This window comes from Camellia sinensis, chromosome 2, assembly GCF_055761805.1.
Source record: "Camellia sinensis isolate YWXY chromosome 2, ASM5576180v1, whole genome shotgun sequence".
In the NCBI taxonomy this organism is placed as follows: Eukaryota; Viridiplantae; Streptophyta; class Magnoliopsida; order Ericales; family Theaceae; genus Camellia; species Camellia sinensis.
In genome coordinates this window covers 223,141,942-223,161,127 of record NC_138962.1, presented here as the reverse complement: position 1 = coordinate 223,161,127, position 19,186 = coordinate 223,141,942, and the positions used below count along the sequence as shown (strand labels likewise).

General features: G+C 39.0%; 1 protein-coding gene across 3 annotated transcripts; it reads right to left on the bottom strand.

Moving 5' to 3' along the window:
* Positions 1-13,295: 13,295 nt before the first annotated feature.
* On the bottom strand, positions 13,296-18,959 carry LOC114314486 (protein STRUBBELIG-RECEPTOR FAMILY 6). 3 transcript variants are annotated; one of them, XM_082913671.1, is made up of 4 exons: positions 17,074-18,959; positions 16,406-16,551; positions 15,074-15,150; positions 13,296-14,063 (listed from the first exon to the last, which is right to left on the bottom strand). In XM_082913671.1, the coding sequence occupies exons 2-4, from the start codon at positions 16,464-16,466 to the stop codon at positions 13,788-13,790; spliced, it is 414 nt and encodes a 137-aa protein (XP_082769797.1). In that variant the 5' UTR covers positions 16,467-16,551; positions 17,074-18,959; the 3' UTR covers positions 13,296-13,787. The 3 variants fall into 3 exon arrangements, with proteins under 3 accessions (XP_082769797.1, XP_082769799.1, XP_082769798.1); XM_082913673.1 differs by having other exon boundaries at positions 16,406-16,537; XM_082913672.1 differs by lacking the exon at positions 17,074-18,959 and having other exon boundaries at positions 16,406-17,061.
* Between the last annotated feature and the right edge of the window lie 227 nt (positions 18,960-19,186).

The window sequence follows — 19,186 nt, the reverse complement described above, 5'->3', positions numbered from 1 at the left end:
GTTGAGAGTCCGCACTGCCATAACCATGGTCTTCAAGAAACCGATCTACCGAATTCTAAGTGAAATAAGAGATGAGCCTTTCGTCAAATGGCCAGCCAAACTAGGGGAAACGCAGAAGGACTACGACGAAAGATCACGGTGCACCTTCCATAAAGAAAAGGGGCACCACACTGAGAATTGCACGCCATTGAGACAGCACCTGGAGGAGTTGGTGGCAGCAGGACACTTGGATAAATACATTGAAGGAGGGACGCAACCAGCCCCCCAGGACCATAATAACCCCAATGGGATGCCAGTCGACGCCCCACCTCAAGGCATTATCAATGTGATACATGGAGTCTTTGAACCTGAGCGTGTATGCGAGCTTAGGGGATCAATCAAAAAGGCTAAACACTTAAGAGAGGTGCTAAGTGCCCAATCTGCCATCAAGAAGGGGAAGATAGAGGCCACAAACGTCATGTCTTTTTCGGATAAAGACTTGGAACGGATATATTGCCCTCACAATGATGCCCTGGTCGTCACTCTCCGAGTCAAGGATTTTGACGTCAAGCGGATTCTGATTGACCAGGGTAGTTCATGTGAAATCATGTACTACGAAACATTTAAACAATTGAAGCTACAAGACAAAGACTTGGCGCCTGCCGTATCTCCCCTAATTGGATTCAACTCCATGCCAGAATGGCCCGTCGGCAAAATAATTCTTCCAGTCAGAGCAGGAAGCATGACAAAACAAGTGGAGTTCTGGGTATTGAAGGTCCCCTCCACTTACAACATCATCTTGGGCAAAACATGGCTGCATGCCATGCGATCGGTGGCGTCATCCTACCACCAAGTAATGCGGTTCCCCAACGATACTAGGGTAATTGAAGAAGTCTATGGAGATCAGATCATGTCAAAGCAATGCTTCGTCACGGTGAACGGCAGCCGCGCTGCCAAAGGATACGTTCATTCAGTGGAAGAACTTGAGAGCAATGAGCTATTCGCAAATGTCGGCAAAGCGGCTGATCAGAAAGTGGTGGAGGACTTGGTAGAGGTAAGAATAGATGAAAAAAACCCGAATAAGTTCTTTTTGCTCGGTTCGTCGTTGTCCAGCACTGAGAGATTAGAGGTGTTGGAATTTTTAACCTCTAACATCGAAGTGTTCTCCTGGACACCATACGACATGCTAGGTATTGATCCCAACTTCATCTGTCACCAACTCAATGTCCACCCATCCGCCAGACCAATCATTCAACGCACCCGTAGATCGGCACTCCACCATGCCGAGATAGTGGCTGAAGAAGTAGGAAACCTGCTGGAGGCAGGAGCAATCAGAAAGGTGCACTACCCAAGATGGATCTTCAATACAGTTGTGGTGCCAAAGAAGAATGGCAAGTGGCGTGTCTGTGTCGACTACAAAACAGTCAACAAGGCATGTCCGAAAGACAGCTTTCCTCTAACACGGATAGATCAACTGGTAGACCTAACGGCGGGGCACAACCGACTTAGCTTTCTGGATGCATACAGAGGCTACCACCAAATCGCCATGCATGAACCAGACCAGGAGGTCACATCCTTTACAACTCTAAGAGGACTGTACTGTTACAAGGTCATGCCCTTTGGCCTAAAGAACGCAGGGGCAACATTCCAACGAATGGTCACCAAGATATTTAAACCATTGTTAGGCAGAACAATGGAGGCTTACATCGACGACATGGTGGTCAAGAGCAAGGATGAGAATGACCATCTCAAGGACCTAGGAGAGATGTTTGAAATCCTGAAGAAGCACAAGTTGCGCCTCAATGCATCCAAGTGTGCATTCGGAGTAGGATCTGGCAAATTCCTAGGCTTCCTTGTGACTAACCGGGGTATAGAAGCAGACCCCTCCCAGATCAAGGCAATCCAGGATTTGGAAAGACCAAACTCAGTAAAAAAAGTGCAACATCTCACCGGCATGGCAGCTGCGCTCAATCGGTTCATAAGCCGGTCATCGGACAGACTACGACCATTCTTCCATGCACTAAAAGCCAAGTTCGAATGGGACGAAGAATGCGACTAAGCTCTGGAAAGCTTGAAAGAATACATGTCTTCTCCACCATTGCTGGTCACCCCAATACTTGGAGAAGAACTCTTCTTGTACCTGGCAGTCTCTCAACACGCAATTAGTGCAGTATTGGTCCGTGCGGAAGGAATTCAACATCTGCCCATTTATTACGTCAGCAAGACATTGCTGGGAGCCGAAACAAGGTATTTGCCACTGGAAAAACTGGCATTGGCCTTGATGATGGCCTCAAGGAAGTTATCGCACTACTTTCACACCCATACCATAGTTGTCCTCACAGCCTTCCCATTAAAAGCTCTGTTTGAGAGGGCAAACTTTTGTGGGCGAATCTTAAAGTGGGCAGTAGAGTTGGGACAATTCGACATCAAGTTCCAACCCAGAATCGGGATAAAGGCCCAAGCTTTAGCAGACTTTGTCACAGAATTCACCCTAGGAAGTCATCATATCTGCCCAGTCGACCTGACTGATACAACCAAACCAGGGATAGAAGTTGACGCCGAAATAGCGCAACCCCTGGTGCAGGATACTCAACCAGATCCCATGGCAGACCAGACTAAAGACAGCAAGGAAGAAGCAAACCAAGCTACACCGAACCAAGACTCACCAACAAATAAAGACTTGGTACAATCAGATAGCGAGGGGCAGACAGCAAGCATGGACCTTGAAGAAACCACCAGCAACATTCTTGACCCCACGACATCGTCTGACCCCTCCACTTGCTGGAAGTTGTCCGTTAGAGAGATGTGGAAGCTCTTTGTGGATGGAGCATCCAACCGGCATGGTGCAGGACTTGGCATAGTCCTCATCTCACTAGACGACCTGGTTGTAGAGCAAGCAATCAACCTTGGCTTCCCAGCATCAAACAACGAAGCAGAATATGAAGCACTTCTTACAGGTCTCAAGACAGCGTTCTACATGAAGGCCACCGAACTAATGGTCTACAGTGACTCACAACTGAAGGTAAACCAAATTTCTGGCGACTATGAAGCAAAGGATGATAGAATGGCCAAGTACCAAGAATTGGTCAGAATAGAGATCAAGAAATTTGAAGTAGTAAGGATTGAACAGATAGGCAGGGAGGAGAACGGCAGAGCAGATGAACTAGCAGGCTTTGCTTCAATGGCAGATACATCCATCCCTCATCCATTACTCATCGACTACTTACCAAGACCCAGCATCGAAGACCCCGAAGCAGAAGAAGTATGCTGCGCCGATCTAGGCCCCTCATGGATGGATCCCATCATACTATTCTTGAAAGATGGCGTCCTACCGGAAGAAAAGAAAGAAGCCAACAAAATTAGAGCAAAGTCACAGCGATTTTGGCTCTCCCCATCTCTAGCATTATACAAAAAGTCGTTCTCAGGACCCTATCTAAAGTGTGTCCACCCCAGCAAAGTGGAAGTATTCTTATACGAGATATACGAAGGGGTGTGCGGAAGCCATCAAGGAGGAAGATTGCTAGCTTACAGGGCCATTTCGCAAGGATACTGGTGGCCATACATGCAGGCAGACTCAGAGAAATATGTGAAGAAGTGCGAGAAATGCTAAAAATTCGCACACCAAATACATCAACCAGCTAGAGAACTCCTACCATTGACTAGCCCATGGCCTTTCGCAATGTGAGGCTTGGACATAGTAGGACCACTTCCAACAGCACCCGGCAACAGGAAGTTCTTTCTCGCAGCAACAGACTACTTCACAAAGTGGGTGGAAGCAGAAGCATTGGCATCAATCAAGGAAAAAGATGTGAACAAGTTTGTCTGGCAAAATATCATTACTCGATTTGGCATACCTAAAGCCCTCATATCAGACAACGGCACCCAGTTTGATGGCAAAATCTTTAGAAGCTTTTGTGAAGAATACAAGATAGAGTTCTATAATTCTACACCGGTATATCCCCAAGCAAATGGACAGGCAGAAGCTTCAAACAAGGTAGTCTTGGATGGGTTGAAGAAAAGGTTGGAGAAAGCCAAAGGCAAATGGGCGGAAGAGCTTCCTCATGTTTTATGGGCTTACCGCACCACACCTCGGCGGGCAACAGGAGAAACACCATTTTCCTTAGCCTACGGTATGGAAGCAGTAATCCCACTAGAAGTTGGCCTCCCCACAATTCGAAGCGAAAATTTTGATCCAGACTTAAACGGCGAAGCCATAACATTGGAACTCGACCTTGCAGAAGAAAGAAGAGAAAGAGCACTAGTTCACATTGCCTCATATCAGTAAGAGTTATCCAGGAAATACAACAAGACAGTGCATCCATGACAATTCAAGATCGGCGATTGGATACTGCGCAAAGTGATGGGAAACACTCAAGTACTAGGAGATGGCAAGCTAGGGCCTAATTGGGAAGGTCCTTACAAAGTGGTTAGGTTAGCAGGCAAAGGGGCATGCCACCTAGAAGACAAGGACGGCAAAGCAATCCCTAGGCCATGGAACACCGCCAATCTCAAGTTATTTTATTTTTAGCTCTCCTCTTTCAAACATGTGTAATTTTTCCTTTCCTCAATAAAACAAGTCGATTCTTTTCAAGCATAGTTGTTTTCTGTAAAAGTTAGTTTTAGTAACGTTAGGAACATTACAAACACTTTACTTTAGGTTGGCTGAAAAAACCAATCTAAAGGTTGGCTGGATTAAACCAACACCCTTCCTAAGCCCAAGATAAGGATCCAGGCTGCAGGACGTTTGGTCGGAATAACCAAACACTTTACTTTAGGTTAGCTGTAAAAACCAATCTAAAGGTTGGCTGGATTAAACCAACATCCTTCCTAAGCCCAGGATATGGATCCAGGCTGCAGGACGTTTGGTCGGAATAACCAAACACTTTAGGTTGGCTGGAAAAACCAATCTAGAGGTTGGCTAGATTAAACCAACACTTAGTACTCTTAAGCCGAAGTAAGAACATCGGCTGAAAGAGTGGTTGGCTGGATTAAACCAACACTTGGTACTCTTTAGCCGAAGTAATAACATCAGCTGAAAGAGTGGTTGGCTGGATTAAACCAACTCCTAGTACTCTTTAGCCGAAGTAGGAACATCGGCTAAAGAGTGGTTGGCTGGATTAAACCAACTCTTAGTACTTTTTAGCCGAAGTAAGGACATCGGCTAAAAAGAATGGTTGGCTGGATTAAACCAACTCTTAAGTACTCTTCAGTCGAAGTAAGGACATCGGCTAAAGAGTGGTTGGCTAGTAAGGTCAGTTAGATGACACAGTCATTACAGGTACAAGCATACAGCTCAAATCGAAATAATAGTTAGCACAAAAGAAAATGATTCTCATTAATCAAGTTCAAAGAAATTACAAAGGGGGGGGGGCATAGCCCGGTTACAAGCCAAAGCAAAAAGAAGAAAAAGAAAAAAATACAAATTAATTAAAAAGGTCTTCAAGATCGGCTTCAATATCAACCTGAACACCAGTTGCAGATGGAAGATCAGTCTCAGTAGCAACTGGCAGCACGATGTCAGTCGGCTCCTCAACAGTTAGGTCTTCAAACGTTGGCTCCAACCGAGCTGGTTGACCGTTGCCTTGCTCGTTGACTACCGGAGTGTCAGTTGGCTCATTCTCTTCATCATCGTCGTCAGACGCTTCAAGGAATTGCTTCTGTAGATCGGCTGCATACTCCGCCAGTGTGGCTGGAATAAAATACTGAGGAGCGTTGAAGACCTCGGTGTCGAGACCGCAACCGAGCTGCTCCACGGCATTCCTCCAGCTGCACTTGAAGAACAAATCCTTCGCAGCTTCACATTGCTGGATGTATGCAGCTTCACCTTCCTTGAAGCCCTTCACCTCGGCATCTTCAGCTTTCTTCTTCAAAACGTTTATTTCGGTGTCCTTGACACCCTCAAGTTTCGCCAGTTCCCGCAAATACTTATCTTTCATCTCGGTTAGGGCTCTCTATTTGTCAGTATCGGCCGAAGCAACTAGGCCGGTCAGACGAGTCACCTCGGCCTCCAGCTCGGCCGTCCTCACTTGTTCTTGTTTGAGCTCGGCGGTTTTGGCTTCGGCCTCTGCCATGGCCTCCCTTGACGTTCTCCTGAGCTCCAACACCCGCTTGTGTGCAATGTGGTTCTTCTGAATGGCCTGCAATAGAATAGAAACTTTCCTTTTTAGTCGAGCTGAAAGTAGGAAGAATTAGAAAGGAACAAAAGCAAAAGAGAGTGCTACCTACCAGGATCATGGATTTTGTTGAAGACCGGATGGCCTTCAGCTCGGTGTTTAGCTGATTGTGGTGCTCCATGTCCTTTGGAAGGCACACACTTTTGGCAAGGTTGAAGGCCAGTATGTGATCCTTCTCAACAACCACCGAATCAGTTTCCTCAATATCTCGGTTCTGATAAGTGAGCTTCGGTGCCCACTTGGAGGTAGCTCGGTCAGATGGCTTTGGTTGCGGACTCGGTGGGTGGCTCGGTGGTAGGGTGGTTTCGTCTTCATCAACTAACCATTGTTCGGTCTGCGTAGTCCGGGCGCGTTTAGTTCGGCGTGATGAAGAAGGCTGTTGAGAAGGAAGGGCCACCATGGTCTCTTGAGTTTGGTTTGGTGGTGGTACCTCGGCCCTATTTGTCTCGGTCAAGAGGGCCCTGACTCTGTTTCTCTTGGCCATTTCTTCTTCAGTAGTTAGTGGGATTAGTCTAATTTGTGGCAAGGTTGGGTGCGGTTCGGGGGCCTCCTCTAGCAGAAAGTCGGTCACTCTCGCTTTTCGGCGGCCGTTGTATCTGTATGTCGGTTCAAAATTTAACAGCTTGGCCCAACTCCATTCTGGATACCGTAGTGCGGCGCGGAGAGTGCCTAGATTGGGGTAGCTGTAAAGTGATTGAAGATGGGCTGAATCTGCATAAAGAAGACAAACTGTTAGTTCGGTTCAGGAGTAGGTAACCGAAATAAAGTAAAGCATACCAAAAACCGAAGTAATTATACCAGGTTCTCCTTTATTCCAGTTTATACTTCCGCCAGGGATCTGGGCTTGCTGGTCTTCAAAATTGCCAGACACCCAGAAAAAGTCATCATCGTTTAAGTCCTTATCCAGCGTATCTTTTATTATTTTTTCTCTGCGACGGCGTATCCTAAGGTAGTAGACCCAGCCGTCATCTTTGGAGCCAATGGAGTATTGGTGGAATATTTCGGCTAGACCGAGGTTAAGACCGGCTCAGCGGTTTAGTTCGGCTATACCCATTATTATACGGTAAGAATTGGTGGAAAGCTGAGTTGGGCATATTCTGGTTTGTCTTAGAAATTCACAAATCAAGGGTTGAACGGGGAATCTTAGTCCTGTTTCTATTATTGTTAGGAGGGTGAAAGGTACATAGCATTGTTTTCCCCATGGAAGGGTATCTTGTTCGGCCAGAATAAGCTGGACGTCATCAGGGATGTTGTAATCCCTTCGGAATTCGGCCAGGCCACCAGGGGTTTCTACCAAAAACCTATACTTCCCCATTTATTTTTTAAATTATGGATAAATTAGTTCGGTCGCAAAATTGTGCTCAGTAGCTCGGCTGGACGCGCAGTGGAGTGCCTGGGCAACCTAAGTCTGCAAAGTGGAAAACAAAGGGGTTAAGCACAGGTCATTGGACCGTGCTACCAAATAAAAGCAAGAATAGGAGTCCTACTTCGGGTGTGTGGGATGCTATAGGTTCTATCTCGGTTTCAACAAGATGCTTAGTAGCTTGGATTAAGCAGGCGGTTCGATAGCTCGGTCTTGGCAAAGCGATTCGTTATCTCGGTTAAAGAGAAGGCTCAGTTAGATCGGTTAAGCCTCTAGGGGCAGCTTTCTGAGTTCGGTCTAAAAACTTAGAAAGCTGGCTTAGCCCCAAAGACCTAGCTCGGTCAAACGATAAGGTTTCATTATGCTACGTTCGGACTTAGTTCGGTTCGTTTACCTCGGCTAAGGTCTATCAAGAAGTGGTTTGACTTATTCAAACTACTGGTACCAACATGGAGTGCTAGTTCGGTTAAAGTCTCTGATAGAAGGACATTGACTATAAACTACTTTTTAGTTCGGTTATATGGTAATTGTGGATCAAACACTGTTTTATAGATTACTTCATGAAGTTCATGAGGTTCTTATGAAGTTTTTCCTAGAAAACGCAAGGTGGAGCAAGAATATATGTTTTGCAAAAACAGAAACAGTGTGCCAAGAATGAGAGAAAGCAAATGCAAAGACCACAAAACAAAGTACGAAAACAAGGAAAGCAAGATAGAGGTGCAGTACTTACCTGATGAAGATCAAAGAGCTTAGAGGATGAAAGCAAAAGGCAGCAGCAAAACACGAGCTCTTTCAGAAGACGAAGAACAGTGAGAACTCAGAGAGAAGGAAGAGGATGAATAGTAGAAGTGGGAGATTTTTGCCTTAAGATTTGTTTTTGTTAGAAAGCCCAAAATTTGGGCGGGACTGTTCAAAAAACATGGAGTACGAAGACGGCGTAACAGTTGCATTGAGCCAATCAGCGTCTACCACGTGTCATTGGAATAAGAAGCGATTCAGTTGCTGTGATTGAAGAGACGTTTTGACCGGACAGCTAGAGCCCGGTGTGAATTTAGCTCGGTTGGATAGGCTAAAGGGTTTTAGCTCGGTTGGAAAAGCTAAAGGGTTTTAGCTCGGCTGGAAAAGCTAAAGGATTTTAGCTCGGCTGGAAAGGCATAAAAACCTTAGCTCAGTTGATAAAACAGGTAATCCCTATCATGTTACGCAGATGGAATTAAGGGGCAATTGAGAGGGTAATTTATATGAAAATTGGGCCGAGCTGGGTAATGGGCTGTCATGGGCCACAATACGAAGGGCTGAGTAAAAAGGCTTTGAAGTTAGTCCGGTCCTAGAGGCCTGAAGCTAGTCCAGTCCGGAGGAGACTTGAAGTTAGTCCGGTCTAAAGACGCTTTGAAGTTAGTCCGGTCTCAGAGTTAGCCCGGTCTCAGAGTTAGCCCGATCATGGCGTATTGTGGTTAGAACGGTCAGAACCTTACTATTCGGTAGCTCGGTCTAATCACACCGTGGTTTGTACATGAGAGAACTGAGATAAGGTGTAGTGAAAGGAAGAACCGAACTAAGAATAGTTCGGCCTACTCTGCGGCTCAACATAGGCATGATTACCTCGGTCCTATTAGAAACCTACCATGGTAGAACCATCTCACTTGGTTTAAGCAGTGAGGGGGGTGTTGAAGGATAAGCATTATCTTTCAGAAGTATGAATCCTAGGAGGACTCTACATGGAGGAGTAAAAGTCCTACTAGGATTGTGCCACACGAAACTTATAAAAGCTCACAACATCACCTTTGGAGAGGTAACACAACTTTGTTTTCTGAATACACAGAGCTTTTGTCTATTTGTCAAGCCTACTGACTTAGGCATCGGAGAGGTTTCCGGCACACACCCGCCGGCTAGCTCACGTTTGTGTTTTCAGGTGATAAAGCGACGACGTAAGGAGGAGCGCAGACTTGATCAACAGGATTATATGAGAAGGTTTATTTCTTTCCCGTACAAAACTCATTTTAAAAAACTATCTTTATTATTTGTTTCAACTAATGTAGATACACAATGGAGTATTCGAACTACGAATATTGGTTGACATTCGCCACTGTGAACGCAAGAAATACCCTCATTACTTGTTCCGTAAATCATTTACTAAATTGTGAAGTGAGGCTAATTATATCATGTGAAAATGTATAAGAATACACAAACTGATTTCAGAATTGGATATAATTCTCTCATTTAATATGAGTTTCATATTTTATAAATCTCACATTCATTTAAAATAATTAAATTCGATTTGGTGATTGATTTCTGTACAAACAAAAAGACTGATATGATATGATGATATATGTACCTTACATAGGGAGGAGGTCACACTAATCATCAAAAGTATATGTTTCATTACGAAGGTCAACATTAGGAAGGTAAGGATATTGTTATCGCGTCACGTACCAAATATCTAAGATTTTTGAGATGGGATACATGCCCTCATTAGAAACTAGACACATTTTTTTGTTCATGTTAGAAACTCGATCTTTATACCACATTCTAGACAGCTTTTGTCTAGAATCATATATTGCAGAAACTTCCTTATACCGTTTACTACAACAATCCGATTGAAGTGGGTAAAGAATTGAACAATGTTATGATCACCTTTTCAAATATCCCCTTAATGTTCCATTCAGACTTTCACTAAGTTGTGTGCTTCGCATTCCTCCGGTAAATACCCATTTCATATACATGTGCGCCCATTGCTATTTTTTTCTCCAAGTTCTTTTCATCCACTCATTCTCTTGCAAGTTGTATTTATCAATCAAAGAATTCTAAGCTTCAATTAATTCATGCTCATTCTCGTAGTCATAAATGCATGCTTTTAAATTGCTACTAAATTTTGAACCAAAAAAAGGAAAAGAAAAATGGTACCGTTTCATAGCATGGCAGGCACGGCAGCAAACAAGGGGTCACTGCTGTCCATCATTCCTTGCTGCCGTGCCTACCATGCTATGAAACGGTACCATTTTTTTTTCTTTTTTTTGTTCATAAGAGTTACATTAATTCTTATTTTATTATAACAAAACAATCTATCTACCTGTCGCCATCTTCCCTACCCCTCGAGCAAAAGGTCCCCGCTTTATATGGAGTAAAAAAAGCTAGTTATTTATTTATTTTATTTATACATTTTTGTCTTCTCCCAAATGGTACCATTTTTCCAGGTTATACATTTTTATTTATACATTTTTATCCAGTTAATAGCCTTGGATTTTCCAGGTTCTATATATATCTTAGTTTTGTTAGTTGAAGCTGTTTTTGTATGAACTTGTTCTCTGTTTGGCATGCCTTTTTAGGCTATTTTTAGGTTGGTTGTTCTTGCTTGTATAGCTGGGGTTAGAACTTGGGGCATGCCCCTTGTATTTGTGTTTATATTCTGTTTTTATTTATGACTTATCCACCTAAAAAAAAGAAATGTAGTGCAAGGGTCCCAAGGATGAATGACTTCTTTTTCTTTTTTATTTATTTAAAATAAGTCATAATAAAAATCAAAGAAGCATTAGATGGATGATCAAAAAAGTTTCCTTTAGGGAAGATCAAAGATGAGTTTGGTTTCCAAGAGAATATTTCAAAAAACAAATTATCTTTTGTTATTTGGACACATGTTTGTTTGGTTTTTGTGAAACTATCTTCAAAATTAAATATATATACATATATATATAGTTTAACGAAAATAAATATGAATTTTTTTTTGAATTTTAAAATTATTTATGTCATCTCAAATAATAAAATTATATAAAATAATTAAAACAAATTTTTTTTTTACCAAATTAATTTTTAAATTTTAAAAAAATTTCTAAAAATAAGAAAATCAAACCAAACAGAGTCTACATTTTTTTCATAATTAGGAAAAGTAATAATGCATTTAGGGAGTTGGGCCATAAAAAAAATGTAAAAAGTTAAATTAAAAAAAAAATGGCTCTTATTGAGGGAGATAGGCCACCATATATTATTGGGCCCACCAAGAAGGAGAAGCCACCATATATTATTGGGCCCAAGAAAGGGAAAATGTAAATCAGATATTGGGCCCGAGTGTAAGAAAAACAAAAAAGTGAAGGATTCTATTTCCACCCAAAAAAATCATTAAGTACATTCAATTATCAATACATCCCATTAAATTATTTAAGGTTATATTTTATTCTCAAAACATCCTATGTTTTTCCTAAATTATCCTTGTAGATACACCCAAATAATAAACAAATCAAAAATTTCGAATTACACCACTTTACAAAAAACTTTTCAAAAATTCTTAAATAGATTTCTCACAATTATTTATTCACATACAGATTTCTCAATATCAATTAAACCATCACTAATTTATTTTTATTTTTTTTATGAGAATATATAAAGCAGTTATTTTATTGATTTGTGAAAAGGATTTTTTTGAAAAGTGTCAGCAATTATTCTGTTCACCATGCCAAGTGCCCATTGAGAAGATGATTGATGGGTTGTCCAGTTCGTTCTTTTTTTCTTCTTTTTTTGAACGATGCCCAGTTCTCTCTCTCGTCTCTCCTTATATATTTCAGTACAGTATCTATATATAGTTTCTTATAATTTTTGTTTATCTTAGCCTCAAATTCTTATTTTAATTTTTCCAATTCAAATGCAATTTTAAAGAGTTTTTTCTGTTATCTAAATAATACCCTAAACACAAAAATTAATAATTGTAATTCGATATTTATGTGAATACTTACATCATCTTTGATGGATTGTTTCAAAAAATAGTTTTGATTATTGTTCTCATTCGTTATTTGATTTTGTTCAAACTTTCTTCTATTTGTAAGTAACAACACAAAAAGAAACAATGGTGTTGATAATGGTAAGTTTTGGTAAGGTGAATTGAAATTTTAGAGTGAGAAAGAAAAAGATAAAATAATTGAAATTTGGGGAAGAAGATAAGAGACTTGAATCTAAATACAACAATGATTCATCCCCCCTTTTCCTCCCACCCCCTTTGACCCCCTCTCTCTCTCATTGGTTACATTTTCTTTTTCTTTTTCTTTTTTTTCCTGCTCCTCCAATCACCACCTGCCACGTGGCAAAGGGGGGTGAGGGGGTGACCCCCAAAAGGGGGTCCCAAGCATTATTCATCTAAATAATACATATAAGTAATTAGGGTGTGCCATGAAAAAAAAGATATTTTATTTTAGGATTTAATATGTGTTTTCCTTATTAATAAATGTAAATTAGCATATAATATGAATTAAAATTTCTAAAATTTAATTAGGTATACTCAATTATTTTTTAAGTGCAAATAGAATCACCTAAAAAAATGGTTGTCATTTTCATAATTAGGAAAAGTAATAATGCATTTAGGGAGTTGGGCCATAAAAAAAACGAAAAAAGTTTATAAAAAAAAGTGGCTGTTGTTGTGGGAGACAGGCCACGAAGAAGGGGCAGCCACCAGATATTATTGGCCCAAGGAAAATGTAAATCAGATGCTGAAGACGTTTTATGTCCCATCCTAGTTGGCCGGGAGGCGTGGGACCTTGTTCTACCAGTCGACTGAGCAGCCCCTTTGGAGAGAAGACCAGATTCATAAGGAAGATCCTTACAAAGATGCCACCGAACTGGTCATTACTATTCACCAAAGGTTAAGGCTTTCTTAGAGAAGGCGGGATACAACTTCAGGCAGCTTTCATTTTTTTTAATATAATGGTAAGCCGGGTCAATCTGCTATTCAGTTAAAAAACCTTGAATTATGCTTTCTTAACTTCCGAATTGAAATTCGTATAAAAGTCGATGGATGCGGCGTGGTTACCATAGCTCATGCATTTATTTCAATCTCTGGAAAAGAGTTTTGGGGTTTCGGAGTGTTAAAAAAAAAAAAAAAAACACAAAAAAATGGTTGTCATATTGAGAACGGCCCTACAGATATGGACCTGACGAGCATCGGCCGGCCCGTAATCCATCCACTGACAAGAGTGGGAGGTAAACCTGTAACCTGCTTCCAGCAATTCTTCCACCTGTAACCTGTAACCTGCTTCCAGCAATTCTTCAAAGCCCAACTCCTACCTTAGGATGGGCGGGTCGGCAAATAACCCCATCAGGGACAGCCTGCTGGACTAGACCAACTTCCAACCACTTTAATACCCTCACTTGAGTGATAGGCTTGCGTTACCAAGCCCGGCGATGTTAACCTGTTTAGTGGCTCTTTAAATGGAACAAAACTATGTTCTAATATTTCGATGTGGGAATAGAACAAGTTAAGATGTCAACTGCTCTCCAATCTCTCTTTCAACTTACTCTTGTGTACGTGCAGTTCCTAAAGCAATCTTGACACGTGTGTTCCAGGTCAATGGCTTGCTAAATTCATCTGAGAGATGGAGGAAGTCATAAAGAGAACCATTTTTATGGAACTCATATACCAGCAGGTGCTGTCCATGCTCTGAACAATAACCAACAAGCTCTGTTATATTTGGATGCCGCAACCGGGATGCGTCTGAAACTATATCCATAAAATCTTCAGACAAGTGATTTGGAAGAGCAGATGAATTTATTTTCTTCACAGCAAGAACCTATAATATCATCAAAAGACATAAAAGGTGAAATCATTAAACAAATGATTTGACCGCTGGGTGAAAAATGAGGAAAGGTCAAAGAAACCCAAAAAAATGGTTCATTCAAACTGTTTTTGTTCAGATGCCCATCGGGAATTGTGGACAATAAAGAAATAAGGGAAGGGGCATTGTACAGTATTATGGAAGCCACTCTGGTGAATTTATTTTTCATTTGAAAATCTCCATACATAATTATGACTGGAAGTGTAATAGAATAGAAGATGTAGAAATTCGAGAACAAAAATCATGTGCCTCATATTCCATTCTTTCAAAAACTTATTCGAGAACAAAAATGCTTAAAATGTCTCTCCTGATTGAGCTGGTCTAAGAGAAGGAGGGGCAAAATAGCTAGCATGATGGTTGTTGGAGAAGTGAAAATGAGAGGAGAAATTGGCTGAAGATGTTCATTTAGTTAGTTTATTCGATATGTTATTAGTAACTGCTGTCCGGTTTTTTAATGAAAAATGTCACGTGGTATCAACAATTTTTTTTTTTACTTTGACTCCTTAAACATTACATTAAACTTTTCTACTCTAAATGTCTCTCCTGATTGAGATGTTCTAAGAAGAAGACGAGAGGCAAAATAATCAGCATCATGGCTAGAGAAACAAATTGAGAGGAGACTAGCTGAAGCGATTAAAGATGTTCATTTAGTTAGTCTATTGGAGATGTTCTTAGCAACTGTTGCCTAGTTTTCTAACAAAAAATGCCACATGGTATCAACACTTCTACTTTGAATCCTTAAGCATTACACTTTCCTACTTTGACCTTTCAAGTGTTACAATTTTTTTTTTTTTTTTTCATTTGACCTTTCAAGTGTCACATGACATTTTATGTTAAAGAATTTGATGACGACTGTCAATTGGACCACATTGACAAAAATTCAATAGTTCAAGGAAAATAAAAATAAAAAAAATCTAAAACCTTGATGCTTTTGTGTGCAAACTGTAATTTATCCAACTTTATACCTTTGTCCATGAGTATGGGTTCAATACAAATGTTGGAATGTGCCCATTGGAATTTCCAGAGTCAAAAGCTAATGGACCTACACATTGATGAAAAAAATATATATATTAAGTTCTTCTTAGAAAAGTCACATTGTCACATAGCATTTTTATTAGGGGAAAAAAAAATCAGAAAATATTTTTTTATGGTTCGCTGCAACCTCGAAACTAATACATCAGTGGTGGTCTTAGTTGTGGTCGTTAGGTGGAGGAACATGTAGTGATGGGGAAAGTGGTGGTGGTCGGGTGGTAGCTGTGACAATAATGTGATAGCACTGACGAGACTTTAATTTAGAAAATATTTTTCACATTTTTAAAGTGAAAAACATTTTTCACCTCAACGAATCTTGTTTTCTATTGATCATAGAAATTGTTTTGTATTGACTTTCATTTTATGTAGTACCAAACACTAGAAATGCAGAAATATTTTTTACCGAAACAAATGAAGCAATACATCAAAGCAACGATTAAGTACACTCATATGTAACGATTACATGCAAAGTTGTTAAAACTGGGATCCTAGGTGGGATCGTTGGAAGGGTTCCGTGGATTGGATATTAAAATTGGATCGAAAATCCTAATATTTTACTTTTAATGCAAAATAAAATTAAAAAAAATTATTGTTAATGATAACCTATGTTACATAATTTTAAATCATTAAATGATAAATTTGACATAATGCATCTTCTAAATTAACATATATTATAGATGTCTGAAAAATGCGTTTGTAGTCAATTTTTTATATATTGATATAAACACACACACACACACACACATATATATATATAACAAAATAAATAATAAGAAAAAAATTTGTTAAAATCAGGATCATAGTAAAATTGAAATCGTAGATCATACTAAATTTAAAATCCAACTATGATTCACATCGTTTAACGCAATTAAAATCTTAAAATCATACGATGCAGATTAAAATTCGAATAGTTATGATTATATGAGTTGAAAAACTCAGTTCACATTTCTTCTTAAAACCCAAATATTAAAAAGAGAGAAACTAGAGCCTTATAATTAGCTCAAATGGGACAATTCCACAAGTGATGTTAGACACATTTAGGTGATGTCAGACACATTTCAACACACCTCCTAGACCACAACATACAATAGCCGGACAAACGGCACACCAATCACATACCCAACCAAGCTTTGATACCAAGTTGAAAAGTATAGCTCACATTTTTTCTTAAAATCCGGGTATTAAGAAGAGAGAAATTAGAGCCTTATAACCAGTACAAATAGGACAATTTCAAACGATGTGGGACATGTTCTAACAATATGTACCTATTTCATATATGAGGCCAGAAAGAGTAGAACAACCAGGACCTCCAGTAAGCCAAAGCATTAATGGGTCATCACTTGGATTCCTCTCTGACTCAATGAAGTAGTAAAATAGCTGCACATCTTCTTATTCTCCTACACCAATGTATCTTCATATCCAATCACAAAAATAAATAAAAATAAATCTTCAAATGAAAAACAAAACAAAGTGCTTCTTGATGCAAACAACTATATACATATCTATACAGCTTAAATTTCATTATGCACCCTTATATTTTATATCTAATTTGATTTTGCCCATTGACTTTGAAATTGTCTCAATTTCCACCTCACACTTCGAGTCATGTTGTAATCAGACCCATTTTTATGACGTTATTGTTTCGAAAACTAATGAAGAACAATGATGTGATAATATTAACTACACTTAGCACTCTTGCTTTTTTTTTTAATCAAAATCTCCCTTTAATTCCTTTGTCTAAATTTTCAAATCACGTTATATAACTGGTTCTAATTATAACGTGACTTGAAATTTAGATAGTTGATTGGGACAATTAAAAAGTTAAGGGACAAAGCAAGACTCGATGTAAATTACAAGTATGCAAATTGTAATTTTGTCCCATCTATATGTATGGAGAGAGAGAGAGAGAGAGAGAGAGAGAGAGAGAGCTCACCCAGTTTCAAGTTTGAAGGGAAGCATACCAGGAAAGCCAGGTAGAGACTTGATGAGCGATTTTGACACAACAGTGTTGCACAGACCCATTAACACAAGTACACACAACCACATGATCTTACCCATCTACTTCCTGAACTTGATCACAGCTTTCAACCTTTTCCAGTCAGCACCACAAATGAAAGCTCCCAAAATTGCAAGGACGGAGGGCAATCACTTTCCTCCATTATATCTACTGATATCTCATTTTCACTCCATGCCTGGGCCAACCAACCAAGCAGATTGAATTTGGACACGTTTATGAGTTAATTACACTTAGCTATATTTTCACCATAATTTTATTTTGATTTCTTCACTTTCAATTGTGACAATAATTTTTCACACTTTAAGTCAAGTGTCCATCTATCACTAATGAGATTGACTAAAATTAAAAAGGGAAAGGGACTAAAGTGAGATTTTAGTAAAAGTGTAATGACTAAAATGATATTTTGATAAAAATACAGTGGTGCTATAAAATCCGGGCGAGATAATCAATGTTTTTCAATTTTGTATTTATTGCTGATGCATATTCAATTATTGGAATCCCGGGACAGCAATATCATGATCCACGAGTTCACACATTTTTAACTAACTCCCTCCTCTCAAATAAATAAAATAAGAGAAATGCTACAATGTGTCTAAAAAAGATCAGAGATAGATTAGGCCCTTTTTTAATTATAAAACTTTACGTTAGAGTTTCATAATCAATTAGAATTGGCAGCTGTTTCACGAGTTTGGTGATCACTTCATATCCAGAAATGATTTATTAATGTAGAAGTGAGATTATTACACCATACCATAGCTGTGGGTTGCGATGAGAGATAGATCGTGAAGGTGTTTGGTGGTGGTGATTGTTTGGTAATATCTCGTTGTTGCTTATCATGGGGTAAGCAAAAAAAAAAAAAAAAATTGGTGTTGTGACTAATATGCATCCCTTTACATTGAATTTCTGACTCAGTTACTGATTATTTTGCTATAATTCACCGAAAATTAAGGTAGGTGGACTTAGAATAATGCCTAAATGAAAAGCTAGGTGGAAAGTCATTATTGGTCCAGTTTACCCAAAATAAATTATGAAAAATTATGTTTCAGTTAGACAACGAAACAATAATTTTATTTTTTATGATGGGTCTGGTCTAGTCTTTTGTATGGTATAAGTTATTTTTTATTTTTTTATGTTTAGTGCAAATCTTTTTGGTATGCCAAACTTGTATAAAAAAAATTTCGCCCATAATATAATTATTTTAAAATTGTCCCACTTATTTATAATTTTCCCAATAAATTAAGGGAAGTACATAACAATGATTGTTTAAGTCTACAAGCTTTTGATAAGCCAACAAATGAAGCATGTAACTCGTGGGCAGTATGTTATATATATATATATATATTATTTATTGTATAATAGCATAAATAATGTCACTCATGTTGTCAAGTATTTTATCCTTATTTTTTTCTTCTTTAATTTTTGTGTTGCTTGTGACCACTATTTGTTAGCCAAACCAATACTATATTAACATTTTTATTTTTAATTGTCTAATGTGTATCATGAGTTGTTGAAGGTAAAGATGACGTGGCAGTAATTCATTGGATGCCCTAAAATAAATTCATGTGAAAATGTGACCAAATAGAATATCTTTAATGGTTGAATAATTATTGTTAGATTTAGCAACGAAAAATGATAAAATGATATATATTTTATCAATGTTGTTCTAATAGTATAAATGTTATTTTTCATATTTTTCTCACAAGATGCCAAATTGAATATGTGGATCTAACTATTAGAGGTGTAGATACAAAATGACTTTTTCAAAATTTACCCACAGCTGAAGTTTGTGCTAAATTTGGCGTAAGGTGCAATAAAGCAAAATTTTAACAGAATTTATATATCCATAATGGTGTGCAAATAGAATGACTTGGTGTGCAAATAGAATGACCCCCTAGTTGCTCCGCATTACCAATTCTATCCCTATATATATATATATAATTCATTGAACTTTCCATCCCATATTATATTACCATAATTGTGGTCCTGCAACTAAAATACCTAGCATTTAACTATTTTCTCGAAACTATTT